General features: G+C 40.1%; 1 protein-coding gene across 1 annotated transcript; it reads right to left on the reverse strand.

Annotated features, from left to right (window-relative positions):
• Positions 1-789: 789 nt before the first annotated feature.
• LOC140368000 (cholesterol 7-desaturase nvd) lies at positions 790-15,889 on the reverse strand. The gene is made up of 7 exons (XM_072454831.1): positions 15,433-15,889; positions 9,003-9,191; positions 8,312-8,490; positions 7,105-7,230; positions 5,870-5,989; positions 1,973-2,149; positions 790-1,202 (listed from the first exon to the last, which is right to left on the reverse strand). The coding sequence occupies exons 1-7, from the start codon at positions 15,854-15,856 to the stop codon at positions 1,041-1,043; spliced, it is 1,377 nt and encodes a 458-aa protein (XP_072310932.1). The 5' UTR covers positions 15,857-15,889; the 3' UTR covers positions 790-1,040.
• Positions 15,890-16,010: the final 121 nt, after the last annotated feature.

Genomic DNA, 16,010 nt, shown 5'->3' on the forward strand with positions numbered 1-16,010 from the left:
TCTAATTCAGCCGCCTCGTCCCCATGGCAACCCCTGCAACTTGCACAAGGACATGCTGCGTTCATGGTGTGACAAACAGCAAGCACTTTGCTGAGGTTTAAAGTATGTTTTGAAGATTACTTTAGAAATGAGAAGAAATTGAAAAAAAAAACAAAAAAACTCCATGCATTTAGTACATGTCTAATACATTTAAATACCTTAAAAAAATAGATAAACTAATAACTGTTAAAGTCTCCTGTACGATTATTTTCATTGCACGTTGACTTTTAAAATATACTATCAATAAAATAAAGGTAGGAACAAATAGCAAGTAACAAGTAAGAATCAAGTAATCTAAGGGCACTTAAAAGATCAGAATGAGTTCAATGAAGATGTGTAATATGTCCTTTTTCAAGAAGCGATGATTGTTGATATAATATTTCATTTCAGTTTGGAAAGGTTGTCATTTGCAAATGCATGAAGTAAACGCCACTGTAGCCATTTTCAAACAGAAGTGAGTTTTATCTTTCAGTCACTTCTTATTTTATGGACCCAGGAATGACAAAAATATCAACTTTTAAATGCTCTAAAACCGCTTCTGGATCTACATCAAATAGAGCGATCAGAAAGTTTTATCAGAATACAATCAAGAGAGTTCGCCTTAGAAGGCAAAATTATTTCCACTGATTAAAAATGTGTTAGCAGACTAAAATGTTACTGATACGTTATGTTTTAAGTTCATATCATAGCTATTTTTTTTTCTACAAAAGAATTTACAGTTTTGTGTTCTGAAACCCAAAATGTACATAATAAACTCAATAGCATGAACTGTGTATTGAGATCATTAGTGTTTTTAGTGTTTTCAGCTCATGAGAAGGACAATGCCTCAGAATGCAGGTTTGTTTCGATGTTTCGATGATGGAACAACATTATGGCATTGATAAAGTAGTAGTTTTTGCATATTTTAGTACTTTGAAGGCATACAAGTATTTTCCTGCTGGTGCATCTTCCATGTGACAGTCCCCAGTCCCCGTCCACACAAACAGGCTGTGGTCCTGGGCTCAGAAATCCGCGGAGTCCCTCTGGTACTGGAGACGGGGGCTGTTCTCGCTGTAGAACTGACTGAACCAGCGCCGGTGCCTCTGGATGGCGCTGTCCTCTTTCACCAGCAGGGGGCTCGGGTTGTACCGCTTGTTGTTCCACACCATCACGTCTCGCTCGAACTGCAACACACAAAAAGTACTCAAAAGGTCAATTCAATCTGCAGGAAGCGTTAAAAGTGTAGGCAATATTCATTTCACGGTACGATGTTTACTGCGAGAACTATCAAAATTGTACTTCTTGGAGTAGTTTTTGGACACCGTACCTTTTACTGCTGCTGGGTACTATTTACTTTGAAGTCACAGTATCTTACTTGAGTACAGTATTTGGTTCCTCTTCCCACTGTGAGATGATGAATCTGTGTTTCTTGAACCGCTCAGTCAGATATGATTTTCTTGCAATATCAATACGTATATCGTGCTACTAAATTTGGTGATACAGTATCGATATCGTGGGCTGTTGTATCGAGTCATTGTTGGTATGATTTCCCAAATTATTTTGTGACCGCACTACAATTTTGTTGCTTGTTTAAAGAAAGGAGACTTGTTTACATGAAACATTTGACATTCTGATTGTTTTGATGATTAAAATTGATGATTGAAAATAGTGATATATTGTAGATTATCATGAACAATCTATCGACTATCGCATGTATCGCAAAATCGGGGCATTATCGTACCGTGAGCCGTGTATCGTGAAGGAACCTGTGATTCCCAAGTTGCTCTAGTTACTTTTTGTACATAACACATAAAACATTAACTGCTTGTATTTGTATTTGTATTTGTTCAATACTTGGTCTAGTCACATAAAATGTGTCTTCTGTTAAATCTCCATTGTAATGAAAGACTTGCCATTACCAAAGAAAGATAGAGACTTTACTTTGTTTTTTTACCTGAATGCACTCGGACTTGAGGATAAACTTGGGCACGGGCGCCGGGACGCTGGCCTGGTAGAAGATGGTGTGTGTGACCAGCTGCAGCAAGGGCTCCAGGGGCGTGACACAGTGCATGATGACCCCTGACCCCAGGAAGCGGTGGTCGAAGCGGATGAACACCACACCAGGGCCGGTCTGGAGCACACAGGGTCAGCCATTAGTCCTAATGGACTAATGTCCTTATAGTCCAGGCAAAGTAGCATTTTACAACCGACTAATTGTAAAAGAATGTTTTTTGCATAAATAATTTCTATGAGGTGTCCAGAACAACATACTAAAAGTCCTAAGAAATCCTAGTTGAGGAAATATGTTAAATTCTCATCAATCCGAGATGTGTGCCAATAGGCGAGGCAACAATACACCCCAATGAGGCTATTTTTTTTCCTTTACTCCTATCAAAATGAAACTTTATACAATGAAAGTACCCATGAAAAGTAACATTTTTTGTATTACAAGTTTCTTTGAAAATACATTTTGATATGCAAATGAGCTATACACAAATTGAATATGCTCAAAATACACCCAAATACGACTATTTTTTACTTTACTCCTCCCACAATAAAACTTTACACAATGAAAGTATACATGAAAAGTAAAACATTTTGTATTAGAAGTTTCTTTTGAAATTAATTTGAATGTGCACATGAGCCCCACACTTATTGAATATGTCTTAATTTGCATAGGCAGAAACACCATGCATACTATGACAAATACATCGGCCCAATCTTCATCCAATCATCTAATGCCAATGGGTGATGGTGATGGTAATGCTGCTTTTGTACTGGCCTCCAACCTGAAAACTACCTGGCTTGGTAGCACCTGCCAGGAGCATAACCCCCGCCGGTTTAGTCTTCAGGGTCACGGAGGCACACAAGCCTCCCGACCACGACAAGGTAGCAACAACAGGGGAGGGTTTTTTTTGGGGTGTATTTTATTTTATTATCAGTTCCTGGTTTGTTATTTGCTTAGTTCTTCCAATCTGGGTCTTCACTAGCAAGGACCACGCCACAACAATTAAATACGAAAGAATGTTTATTAATAAGTGATAATAGTGATGATGGGTCGATGATGGTTCGATGAGAGATCGATGAGAGATCGAGATCGATCGAGATCGATATGAGAGATCGATGCGAGAGATCGATGAGAGATCGATGAGAGATGGCTGGGTAGAGACTCAGGATGGGGGCTCTGTCTCGGGTAATCAGCCGATTCAGAACCCCCCCTCCATGGATGGTAATGTGTTAAGGTGAAGATGATGGAGACATGGGGTGGGAGGGTGGGGTCAAGAGAGCAGAGACAACAAGAGATGCTGGGATTGGCCTGTATATATATAGGCCTTCTGGGTAATTAGAGGCGTGTTTAAAGAGTGGAGGTGTGGTTGCTGGGGAAGAAAGAGGTTGAGGCGTGGTCCTGCTCCCGAACCAAAGTTAGCGATTAACATCTCCAACTACACTTATTCAACTGATAAATCAGGCAACTGTGAGTTTGTGCAGCTAGTGCCACCACATTCTGGCAGCACAAAGTCCATCTCTTTGTGCTGCAGTCTTTTTTGCAACAACAGCGGACTACATCAAGTAATTCTGGTGGTGCCACAGGCTGATCGGTCATTATTGGCATTAGTCTCCCATCCAAAACATGCCACCCCCAGTCTTTTGGGTCCATATCTTCTCTTCCCCCTTTCCATAAAAGACCTGAAGACTATAGAACTTTGCAGCAGTTGATGTCGGAGGGAGAGTTTGAGGTTCCACTGGACATGAGATGGAGTTTTGAGTGACTTTGTCACAGAATCGCCTGTATCTCAGCATATCCAGGGACTCATCTTTTTCACCTCCATACAGTGATTCTATGACTGTCTCACCTGCTGCAATGAGGGGGTCTTTTTCCCACATTTTCCTGGCTGAACACCTTAGCTTGCTCAAAAAAGCTTGTGTCATTCTTCACTCTTTTCCCTTTCCTGTGCCAAATAGACGTGACGTAGAATCACAGCTTAAAATGGCATGGATAAAGAGGAGATTGTCACACACCTTGGGACCAAGTAACTGTTAGTAACCCTAACTCCTTCGTCTGCTTTATGCATCATATCCGTCTCATTTTTGTTGCTTTCTTTGGTTCTGTTGCCAGAAACAGCTCATGTGCATTCAGATCATGATACAACAAGAGTACTAACAACTCTGTGTCATCACCTACTAAGACTGTGTCTTTTGTTCTGACAGAGGCAATGGCAGTTTGGACAATGAGCACATCTGCATCGTGCTTTGCATGGTCTGTGATACACTGAGATAAAACAAGAACCGTTGTTTGTTTTCCTTATTGTTTGGTCTTTTTGGATTGGATGATCATGTCACCGGAGAAGTGTACAGTTACACCAGATTAGAGGCCAGTACAAAAGCAGCATTACCATCACCCATTGGCAGTAGATGATTGGATGAAGATTGGGCCGATGTATTTGTCATAGTATGCATGGTGTTTCTGCCTATGCAAATTAAGACATATTCAATAAATGTGGAGCTAATGTGCACATTCAAATTAATTTCAAAAGAAACTTTTTCAAAATGTTTTACTTTTCATGTATACTTTCATCGTGTAAAGTTTTATTGTGGGAGGAGTAAAGTAAAAAATAGGCCTATTTGAGCATATTCGATTTGTGTATAGCTCCTTTGCATATCAAAATGTATTTTTAAAGAAACTTGTAATACAAAAAATGTTACTTTTCATGGGTACTTTCATTGTATAAAGTTTCATTTTGATAGGAGTAAAGGAAAAAAATAGCCTCATTGGGGTGTATTGTTGCCTCGCCTATTGGCACACATCTCGGATTGATGAGAATTTAACATATTTCCTCAACTAGGATTTCTTAGGACTTTTAGTATGTTGTTCTGGACACCTCATAGAAATTATTTATGCAAAAAAAAAATAATCTTTTACAATTAGTTCTATTTTTGGCTAAAAAATGAGCTACTTTGCCTGGACTATTAAGGACTATAGTCCTAATCAGGGACTATTGGGTGCAGTCCCTATAGTCCCTGTTTAGTCAGAGAAACCTTAGTCGCGTCCGCACGGCGATAGTGGCTAAAAGTATCTCTCTGGTTTTAAAATTAGCATTAGCATGTGTGGGACAGCTAAATATTTGTTTTCTTCTTCATTTTTCTATTTGAGTTTGAATAAGAAACCCCATTTCTAGATCTGTAATTGTTTGTTTTGGTGAATGTATTTATTTGTACTTCTTTGTACAGACTTGCTCGAAATAAATAAATAATAAAAATAGAAGTAATACAGGGTATTAGGTTAGGGTTAGGTAAACAGAAGTCGAGAATTGTAAACCGGCACAGACAAACTCACAATTATCCACAGTTTTTTGTTTTTTTTGGTTACCATTTAAGAATGCTTGTTTTTGGAGCTACTCTGTCCCGATCATTTCACTAGTGCAGGGTCTACGACCTAGAACTACCAGTAAGCAATTTTTGTCTATTTTGATTGGTCACTTCCTAAACGCATTATAAGCATTTGTCCTCTCAAAACTATTGTTGGCCTGCCTCTTCCTGTACAAAACATATCATTTACTGATTAGAGTGATTGTGTTGCCATATTGCTAAAAAACATCCTGAAAAACACAAATTCTTACTGAGAGGGAGCCTGTCCCTCCACAAATCTGACTTGGCCTGTCATCATCCCTGTATGTCTTCATGGAGATAGTTAAATGTAACATTCCAGGACACAAGCAGGTCTCCTACTTTTCCCCAGAAAAGCGCTGCCGTGCACCTCCAAATCTTACTTTTCCTGCTGAACATCTGTGACACTCTTGACCTGTACAACACACCTTTGTCACGTTTGATTTCCAATGTGCGCGTGCCTCACCTGTCGGGCCACCACGCTCACGTCCAGCAGCGACCAGTGCACTCCAAACAGGTGCAGGGCGTGTTTGACCAGCATCTGAGAGCAGTGTGCGTGCGGCTCGGGCTCCGGGCGCCACTCCACCTGCAACACACCAGCACCGGCTGTGAGTGCGCCAAGAGTCTGTCACTGCTGCTCAACCCTTTCTTTGTCCGTGTGTTCAAATCAGGCTTTGCATTTATGTCAAAAGTATTGAAAATCAGATACTAATGATACTAAAACTAATCAAGAACATGCTAAAACGTGTCTGTAAATGCCTTGGTTGAGTTTCAAGAATCACAAAAATTTGAATGGACCATGAAAATGGTGGGGGAAAGAAGGGTCCTGGCTAAACTCACATCTATGCTGGACCATGAGTGTCGCCCCCTGCAGGACACTCTGTCCGCTCTGGAGAGCAGCTTCAGTGAGAGACTGATCCACCCTCACTGTGTGAAGGAGACGTTTCACAGGTCTTTCCTTCCTGCTGCTGTCAGACTGTATAACAAACACTGCAAGTCCCGAACATGTGCAATACTGATTTAACCATGTGCAATACTGAATTAACCATGTGAAATACCGTCATATTTATGTGCAATTACTGTCGTACTCACAGGCTAAATAATTAATTCACATTCATGTGCATATCACTGATGTAAATAGAGTGTTTATTTTACCATTATTATTAGTAATATTTTGTCTTACGCTAGCTGTTTTTATTTTATTTTATCTTTATTTTTCCCCCCTCCATTCCTTATTAAGAAATGAGAGGTTCTGTCTGTAGGAGTTTTGGTTTATAAGAGTTTTTCTTAATAAGAGATCTTCTATTAAGAGTGTTTTTTAAACTTCCTATAAGTTATCTGTCCTTTTCCTCTGTATCTACCTGCGTAGCAACAACGAAATTTCCCCATGTGTGGACAATAAAGGAATATCTCATCTTATCTTATATTATCTTAAATGCAGAAATATCACTGTTTGAAGGACTACACTAGACCTTTATGTCTCTTTTTGATTGCTATAATTACAGACATTGTACCCAATATTCTAATTTTGCATAAACAACATTTTCAATATTTATTTATTTATTTGATAGGAACTGTGCATTATAATAGCGATCTGTAATTAATATGTTTTTTTTTTAAATGTGTCTGCAGTTCATTGTCCAGTATGCTTTTATCCAGTCAGGCGCTTGTTCTGAGGAGTGCGGTGTTTAGTGGCGTTACCTTCCAGTCGTGCTGCATGAACTCCCAGGCTCTGCTCTTGGTGTAGCGCAGGTCGACGCCGCCGATCATCCCGGGCCGGTGCAGGTGACCCAGGTGAGCGATGTCTGCTGCGTTCTCTGGGATCTCCTGAAACAAAAGAGGAAGAAGAGGAAGGAGGATTTAATAATGCCACGGTCTTTGTAATAAAAGGGTATTTCCGTACGTGTTTCAGTTAATGTAGAAGTCCAGATAACGATTAGAATTATAAATGTAATATTTTTTGTAGGTTCTATAGGTCTAGAGGTTTCTGAACTCATCTGAAAACAGTTAATTTAATCGTTGAAAATGTGAAAAAAATGTTCAAAATACCACAGCCTTCCTCAAAGTGCATATGACGGGCTTTTATGATTTTCTAATTTTGATGTAATTTTTGGTGTATTTTTGGTGCTGTTGTGTATATAAATGATAGTTTTACACCAATTGAGTAGCTATTTTTTTTATTATGTTTTATTGTTATGTTTTGTACAACTGTGTTCTAGTGGAGCTGATTACTTACAAATGCATTGATGAAACACAAAATGACCATGGAATAAACCTCAAAACGTAGATTTAAGTACTTAATTTCTCTATGTAAGGGAATTATACCCACACTCTAGGATAAGAGAAGATAATCCTTTATTGTCCACACATGGAGAAATTTCGGTGTTACAGCGCAGGTAGATACAGAGGGAAGGGCAGATAACGTATAGGAAGTTTAAAAAAACACTCTTAATAGAAGAACTCTTATAAACAAAACAAAAAAACTCTTATTGACAAAACTCCTCTCATATCTAGATAGGGAATGGAGGAAAAAAATAAATAAAGTAAAGTAAAAATAGCTAGCATAAGACTAAATAATACTAATAACACTCTTATTTGCATCAGTTACTCTACAAGACAATGTACAATCTACAAGCCCACTATTGACTCTGTGCCACAAGGACAGCTGCAGTTACCTGTAGCAACATTTGACAAACAACTACTACAATGTTAAACCAACAGTTTTCAATTTCACGTAATGCTCTTCTCTATTGTGTGGCCACTCAATAAACTTAAGTATCCACAACACAAGCAGCTCCATGACACGTCCATCACACAATCCCTTTTATTTGGACTTGATAGACTTTTAACCTGGAGCAGAACCATCACCTCCTCAGCCTCTCCTTCTCGTCCTCTTAACCAAACAGACCTGTATGTGTGCGCTGACGTAGTGCTCCGTGCGGCCCCTGTACACCCACTCTCCTCGGCTGATCTCTTCCTGCTCCGGGACGTCCCACTGCGGCTCAACTCCATCGCAGTGGAACCACAGGTAGATCTGGCCGTTCACCTCCGCACAGGGCCAGCGCCGCACTCTAGCAAAGTCTGGCACTGCAGAATATATAACACAGAGCTCTAGAACAATGTTTGAAAGTTAAAGGTGCTCATGTTTTTTTCTAATTATGACTTAGTTTGGCGCCATTGTCCCTGTGGTGAATATTGATCATCGTTTCACATCAGTCAAGTGGCAGTTTGTGAAGAAAAATGTTAGAATAAAAGGTATTTATTTAGTCGAGCCGAGTGCTTAAACAGAATCCATCTGTGATGTCATCAATATGCAACATTTTCAGTTCAAACTATAATTCAACAAAATAAAAGTGTTATTGTTTGTCAAGTCAAGAAAACTGTTGTGTAATTGCATATGGATTTTGGCTCTTGTTTACAATATGGTTGCTAGGTAAGAGTTGTGGAATTACCGCTGCCTACGTCACATCTGCTGCTCAAGTCCAACCAGGAAGTACTTACATTATTTCATTGCAAACTGATGTCTCCTTTTTTATCTGTATCGTACACATTCTCTTCTTCATACTCACTCATACTCTACACAGTTTTTAAAGTTTTACCTTTATCTGAATATGGGACCTTGGCACACTTTCCGTCGCTGCCCTCAAACTGCCATCCGTGGAAGGGGCACTCGATGCAATTGCCCACCACTCGGCCCCCCACAGCGAGGTTTGCTCCCAGGTGTGGACAGTAGGCATCCAGCACAAAGGCCCTGCCCTCCTGGCCCCGGAACACTGCCACCTGTTGACCTGGAGGAATACAAGAGGACATGAAGTCTCTTCTTTCAATAGGAAAACTATGAAGACAATATTTTTGGTATTTTGGCATTCCAGAAAGTTATTAAAATTAAAAAAAAAATAAAGATTAGGCAAGGCCACTAACAATACAAATAATATTTAAAGATGGGCTGCAAAGTTAATTGTAATTGTGCTTTCAAGTCGTCATCGGTATCAGTATCGGATTAGTATCCAAGTCTTAATATATTAAGATACTATTGATAAAAAAATAAACAATTTTTGAAAAGAATTACGCTCTTTTGCTGCTGCCGTCTTTTTGCCTTCACCTAACCCGGAAGTGTGACATCACTCTGGGAGATAACTAGCCAACATGGAGGATATTTACACTGAAGTGGACAGCGATAGCGACCAAAATACCAGTGAATCCTCGTCAAGTGAGAAGATTTCAACAGATGACGAACAGCATCCAGTTGAAGAACAGGTCCAACAACTGCTGCCTCATATATTTGAGCCTGACAGACGATGAAAATGGTGCGGATGAGAATGGTAATGTGGAGACGAGAATGAGATGGCGACTGGACATCGACAGACTTTCTGAATGGTGCTTGTTAAACTAGAATATTTCCCATGAAATGATGTGAAATATAATGATGATGAGGTTCCTTACTGTATTAGTTCGAAACTGCAAATTACTATTCAAACTGACCTGAAAACGGGAGTCGAGAACGTGCCGGTGGCTCGATTCAATTTAATCTCAAATCCATTAAACTTCTTGGTATAATCATTACAACCGGTAATATACATAAAGTGAGCACTCTCGCCATCAACAACAACAACAACACGCCATCATGCACACGGCATCAGTCAGACAGCCGCATATTGCGGCTATGAAAGCACAAACAACTGCCTTGATGTGAAAATATCTTGCAACTTACTTTTTCGAATATCCAAGTCGATACTTTGTGAGGATTTGGAAACTGTCTTCCGTGAAATGTATGTCGGTAGCATAGCATTGGACCAGACTTGCCATACATCGCCAATTTTGGATTCCAAAACATTCTCTTAGTCCGGACAAATTGTGTCCAAAGACGTCCTCGACCCTTCCGTTTGGGCCACTCAAAGAGCCCACTTCCCTCTTTAGAGCAGTGCATTTCTACATATCTCCGTGTCATTGCAGATAACAGCAAGATTTGTTGTATAAAACACAAAATTCCGCTCGGTTTAGCGCAGAACAGTATACTTCAGGCTACTGCAATCTCCCGATGTGTCGTCACTGATTTTCGAAGCATTCGGTTACCAAGACAGTTGAATGAACTCATACATTTTTTTTGTCATTGGTTAAAACTGAAAGCTATATTCCACTTATCAACCGACGTTGCAGCCCATCTTTAATACACGTGAGGAACTGACACGTGGGTTCCATCTACTACATCTACAGCAGAGGACATTACACAAATGAGAGAGAAATACATTGGCTCTCTGGAGCTTTCTCGCAAATGCAGAAGAGCCAAGCAGTTAAGAAGCTTGTGATTTGACGGCATGAATCTGCAGAACAATCGATTATTTATGGAGTTAAAAACAGCATAGAATATTCTAGGAGCCAGGTCACAGATTGACAAAACGTCACACATCGGGGAAATTCAGTGTTTTTGGCGATTGGCGGGGTGAGGACTTGCTAACCAGGATTCATTAAACTCGCGTGAATGGAGCTAAATGTAACTTCAGGTATGTTCATGATAAGGAACAGTGTCAGAACATGGTTAAAAGCTCAAAAAAGTAACTTTAGCATCTGTATCGGATTGACCTGTGGCTGACTCATGTACAGCTGAGTCTTGACCCAGAGACGCTGCTCTGCTGAGGAGCACAAAATCCTCATCATGACCCTCTCCTCGTGTCCAAAGTCTGGGAAGTCCATAAGGATCCTCTGTGACTGTTACTGGGCAGAAATGATCCCATGAACGTGAAGCAGAGGGGCGGAGACAGGAGCAGAAATGATTTATGGTGTAACTGGAGGAGACGACCTGAAGAGGAGGGCCAGATATGTGCATGAAATACAAGCGCCTGTGCAGCTTCATGGACGTGGGACACTGGTTACAGAGAGTCATGACTGGCTTTCTGGAAGTGAGCAATATTGTATAAATTGTATACCTCAATAATTTAGGGATGTTAACGTATCCTTAGAAATGCAATGAGAATCAGTGCAATACAGGAATAGGTGCAGCATGGGACTGTGTGCAATAGGATTTAGTGCAATACAAAGTAGTGCAACATGGGGTTATGTATTGTACTGTACAGAAATGGGTTCTAAATGTTTTTTTCACTCTCAGCTTATTTAAGACTACTACCCTTACTACCTAGTTACTGTGGCTCTCCCTTCCACAAGATATTAATTACGTAATTGTTTTGTATTTGAATTCTGTGTAAAGCACACTGAGTGGACGGTGTGCTTTAAAGATAAACTTGACTATTGAATGTTTGTACTAATGTGACATTGTTCTTGTCGTTTTGTCTTTTTGTACATAATCTGTTATAACCTAATAACATTTCTCAAAACTACATGAAATGCAACATTTCCATTGATGCCCTTCATTGTCACATTGTCACAGCGTGTGGCCCATTGCTCCGTATATGTTTCAAAATAATAAATCAGAAAAAAAAGGTTTGGACACCGGCTGATAATAGTCTCTATTTTCTTTATAATTTCTGATGTGTTGTCATGTTATGTTGTCTATTAGATTTAATGTCTAATAATGTCAAGTTATGTGGCTGTTGTTGTCAAACTGACTGCTGTATGCTTCACAACCAATGAAATGTGGCTATTGGGCATGCGTTTGTGTTGAAGCTGCTGCTAACACATTGATTCATTTGTACTGTCTTAATTCAAATAAACAAATAAATAACTGATGCCAAAATCATGAGTTCTTGTGGCTCTGCAAAAAATATGACTGTAAAATAAAGCTTGATTGATTGAGTGATTAGCCTTGTTTGAATGATTACACTGTCTTTTTTAATTTTTAGTCACATTATTGTCAGCAATTAAAAAAAAAAAAGTATAATACAGAACACACATAAACAATATTCTGACAGAAACATGTTTTATTACTTTACTGAATCAAATTTGATTCTTTTTTTTAATGATTTCACTGGCTATTTTCCCCTCACTTACTTTAAGGTTTATAGTAAAATATGTGTTAATGTTGAATTAATTATAGTAGAAAAAGCTTCAGTTGTAGTCATCTGGACTCAGTTTGAAAAAATAGACGTTTCGACTCTCATCCAAGAGTCATTGTCAATAAAAGAATTTAGATCGAGAACTCCGATATTAATACTGTTCTGTGGTAAGACCCGCCCATTGGGCGGAGCCTTCCTGAAGTAGAAAGAGTTGTTTGTTTCAACAGAAACTCCCCCCTTGTATCTACCGAGCTAGCCTATTCAGAATCTTAATGGGCTATTAGAATCCTCTTTGTCTTTGTGAGACCCTGGCTCAACCACCCTGAGTACCTGATTAGCATCTAAATGTCCTGGTCCTCTACCTTTCCAGGGGTTCAGTATCCCATTATAAATAACAGGAAGATTAAACCTTAGCCCTCCATTTCTGTTTAAAGAAGGTCTTTCTTTTTTAACAAAAATAGCTTCCTTGACTCCTCTTTCAAACCATCTTTTCTCCCTGCTTAAAACCTTCACCTCACCGTCTTCAAACGAGTGATTAGAGGCTTCAAGATGGAGATGCATGTCAGATGTCATTGACAATGACTCTTGGATGAGAGTCGAAACGTCTATTTTTTCAAACTGAGTCCAGATGACTACAACTGAAGCTTTTTCTACTATGGAACACGCCTGGACGAATGAGGGATTACACCGACTTGAATTAATTATCTTGTTTATTGAGCTTTTAACTTTCTTTTTTTTCCTTTTAATAAATATTATATCCATCTGCAAATGGATTTGTAAAAAATATCAATATTTATTTTAATGTTTTTTTGTTAAGTTCTGTACAACAGTGTTCTAGGGGAGCTGATTACTTACACATGCATGGATGAAACACAAAATGACCATGGAATGAGATTTAAATACTTAATTTCTCTATGTAGGGAAATTATACCCACAGTCTACAAGACAATGAGGAGGCCCACTATTGACTCTGTGCCACAATGACAGCTGCAGTTACCTGTAGCAACATTTGACAAACAAATACTACAATGTTAACACGACAAACAGTTTTCAATTTCACGTAATGCTCTTCTCTATTGTGTGGCCACTCAATAAACTTAAGTATTCACAACACAAGCAGCTCCATGACACGTCCATCACACAATCCCTTTTATTTGGACTTGATAGACTTACAATCACTGTCCACCAAGTTAAATTTTAACCTGGACTCTCTGGCAATGCCCTGTGACAGTGCCAGTCTGACAGCCTCTGTGACCCGTGTGATACAGAACACTCCTCAAATGTGAACTGCATATGACTTGGTGATGAGGTTTTATGATGCTGGCAATTAATACATTTACTACCAGACGGTCAGCTTTCTGCAAAAAATGTAATAAAAATAAAAAGTTTAAAAGTTGGCTCAAGGCTAATCTACTAATAGACATAGTTGTATTTGAAATATTTCATTAAAGCATTTTGCCAAATTTTAAGTTTTACATGTGTTGTAGAGGCTAATCTTTTGTTCGTTCAGTTTCTTGAGTCGTAATTTAACCTCTTTGATAAATGGGAGTGTCTACAGAGCCGCGGCGCGCGGCCGAAACTGCATGGGTTTTTTGTGCCGTGGCTCCTGAAACTGCTGGGCTATTTGACCGCGCCGGGTTAGGGTCAGGGTTAAGGTTAGGGTCAGGGTCAGGGTCAGGGTTAGGGTTAGGGTTAAGGTTAGGGTTAGCCATGAGGCTATATGGCCGTGCCGCGGCTCCTGAAACTGCTGGGTTATTTGACCGCGCCGCGGCTCTTCAGCCACGGCCTTGATAAATAATGACTGCATGAGCCGAGTAGGACAACACTGATGTTGTCGCAGCACGGGAAAACCGTGTTGCTCCAGCTATATCTCTGTATTTACAAAGTTCAAGAACAGAACACTTCTTCACATGTATTACATGAGCAAAACAACATGGTAGCAGTAGTGTGCCCCCAAATGTCCAACACGTATACATGTTGAAATTCCTTTTAAACAATACTCAAATTAGTTATTATTAATAGTTAAATTAATAGTGTAAACATATTGACCGTGTAAAATGGCTATTACATATGATTTTTGGACTGAAAACAACTGCATTATGGAAATTAGTTACCATGGTTGTTATGTGGTAACTACTGTTACTTTTAGTATTAGTAGATATGGTACTTCCGGAACCATAGTAGACTTGGAAGTGGGCAAGACTGTTGAGCTCTGGTACACTGGCCGACAATATTTATCAGAATAATTGTTGACTATTTTAATAATAGTTATCTGGCTTTAATAGACTCTAGAACAAGTTAAAACGTGTAATCACAAAGACATCTCCATTATTAAAACAAAATTCCTAAAGTCGAATAAATGAAAAAAAACATATATATCAATAATATAATAATGAATTAGTTTCACCTGTTATACTAGAGTCCTACCAATAACCAAAATACTGTGGTATTGTATGACAATAAAGTCTCACAATAATATCGTGGAATGTCACAATATCAAATTATTTGCTATGTGTTCTGTTCTGGTGTTCTATTAGACCATGATCCTCTGCTCCATTTCATTATTCACATAATAAGATCAATGGTTCGATACCCGGGCCAGTGCTTCACTGTTGGGTTAGGTCAGACATGTCCAAACTACGGCCCGGGGGCCAATTGCGGACCTCAGACCAATTTTGGTTGGCCCTCCGGCTTCCTGCTAAATTGGTCCAAAAATCAAAAAGTAGTAAAAATGTACTGTAAAATAGGAAACATTTAAGCATTTTGACGTTATACTAACCTAATATTAATGTTCCATGTATTATTAAAGGTGTAGAGGAATCAAAATAATGTAAAATGCTACATTTTTAATGATTCACTTTGTTATTTGACAAATTCGAAATTGCCGGGTTGTCTGTGGCCCTCTGCTTGGTGAAAAAAGTTTGGACACCCCTGGGTTAGGTAAACTGGCAAGGTAAAGTTCCACTGAAGTGAATGAACGTGAATTCCACTGAAGTGAATGAACGTGAAAGTGAATGTTTGTCTCTGTCAGAAAAAGCTCCGTAAGCCACAGCTAAAGTCCATTACCGTGAAGTGAACGTACCGAGCACCGTGAGGCTGCGCACGTCTCCTCGGCGCAGCAGGTGCGAGTCCAGGACTCGGTACCAGCCGTTTGGATACACCGGCGGCAGATCCCCGGTTTTTCTCCGCCGTCGGACCTCGTTCACTGCCTGGGCTCTGCAGCGCCCTTCAGGCACGACGTATCCCACTTGGTCCAGGCTCCGGAGCAGCTCCAGCGGGCAGAAGAGCAGGCGGTAGAGCCATCCCAGCACCAGCAGCGCTGCCATGGAACAGAGGCACAGCGCGGTCCGCCCCGCTGCGTCCTGAAGCCCGCTGCTCACCCAGGACGACTCGCCGCGGTCCTCACCGTCCACCAAAGGCCCACCACGGGACACGAACATGACAAACACCGCGAGGCCGAGCACAGCGGCCACTCTGCCCACGGGCACGGCCTGGACCTGCTCCATACGCTCCCAGCCGTCACTGCGTGTGCCACAGCCGCCTGGAGGCACCTGCAGAGGCCGCGCCCCACGCGTAACCCGAATCACGTCATTGTCCTAAATATCCAATCACATTATTTTAATATAGTACATTAAGAATTAAAAGGACTTCGGAGAAATA

This window comes from Eucyclogobius newberryi, unplaced genomic scaffold, assembly GCF_026437365.1.
Source record: "Eucyclogobius newberryi isolate DKJ021-1_F unplaced genomic scaffold, fEucNew1.0.hap1 SCAF_2, whole genome shotgun sequence".
Lineage (NCBI taxonomy): Eukaryota > Metazoa > Chordata > Actinopteri > Gobiiformes > Gobiidae > Eucyclogobius > Eucyclogobius newberryi.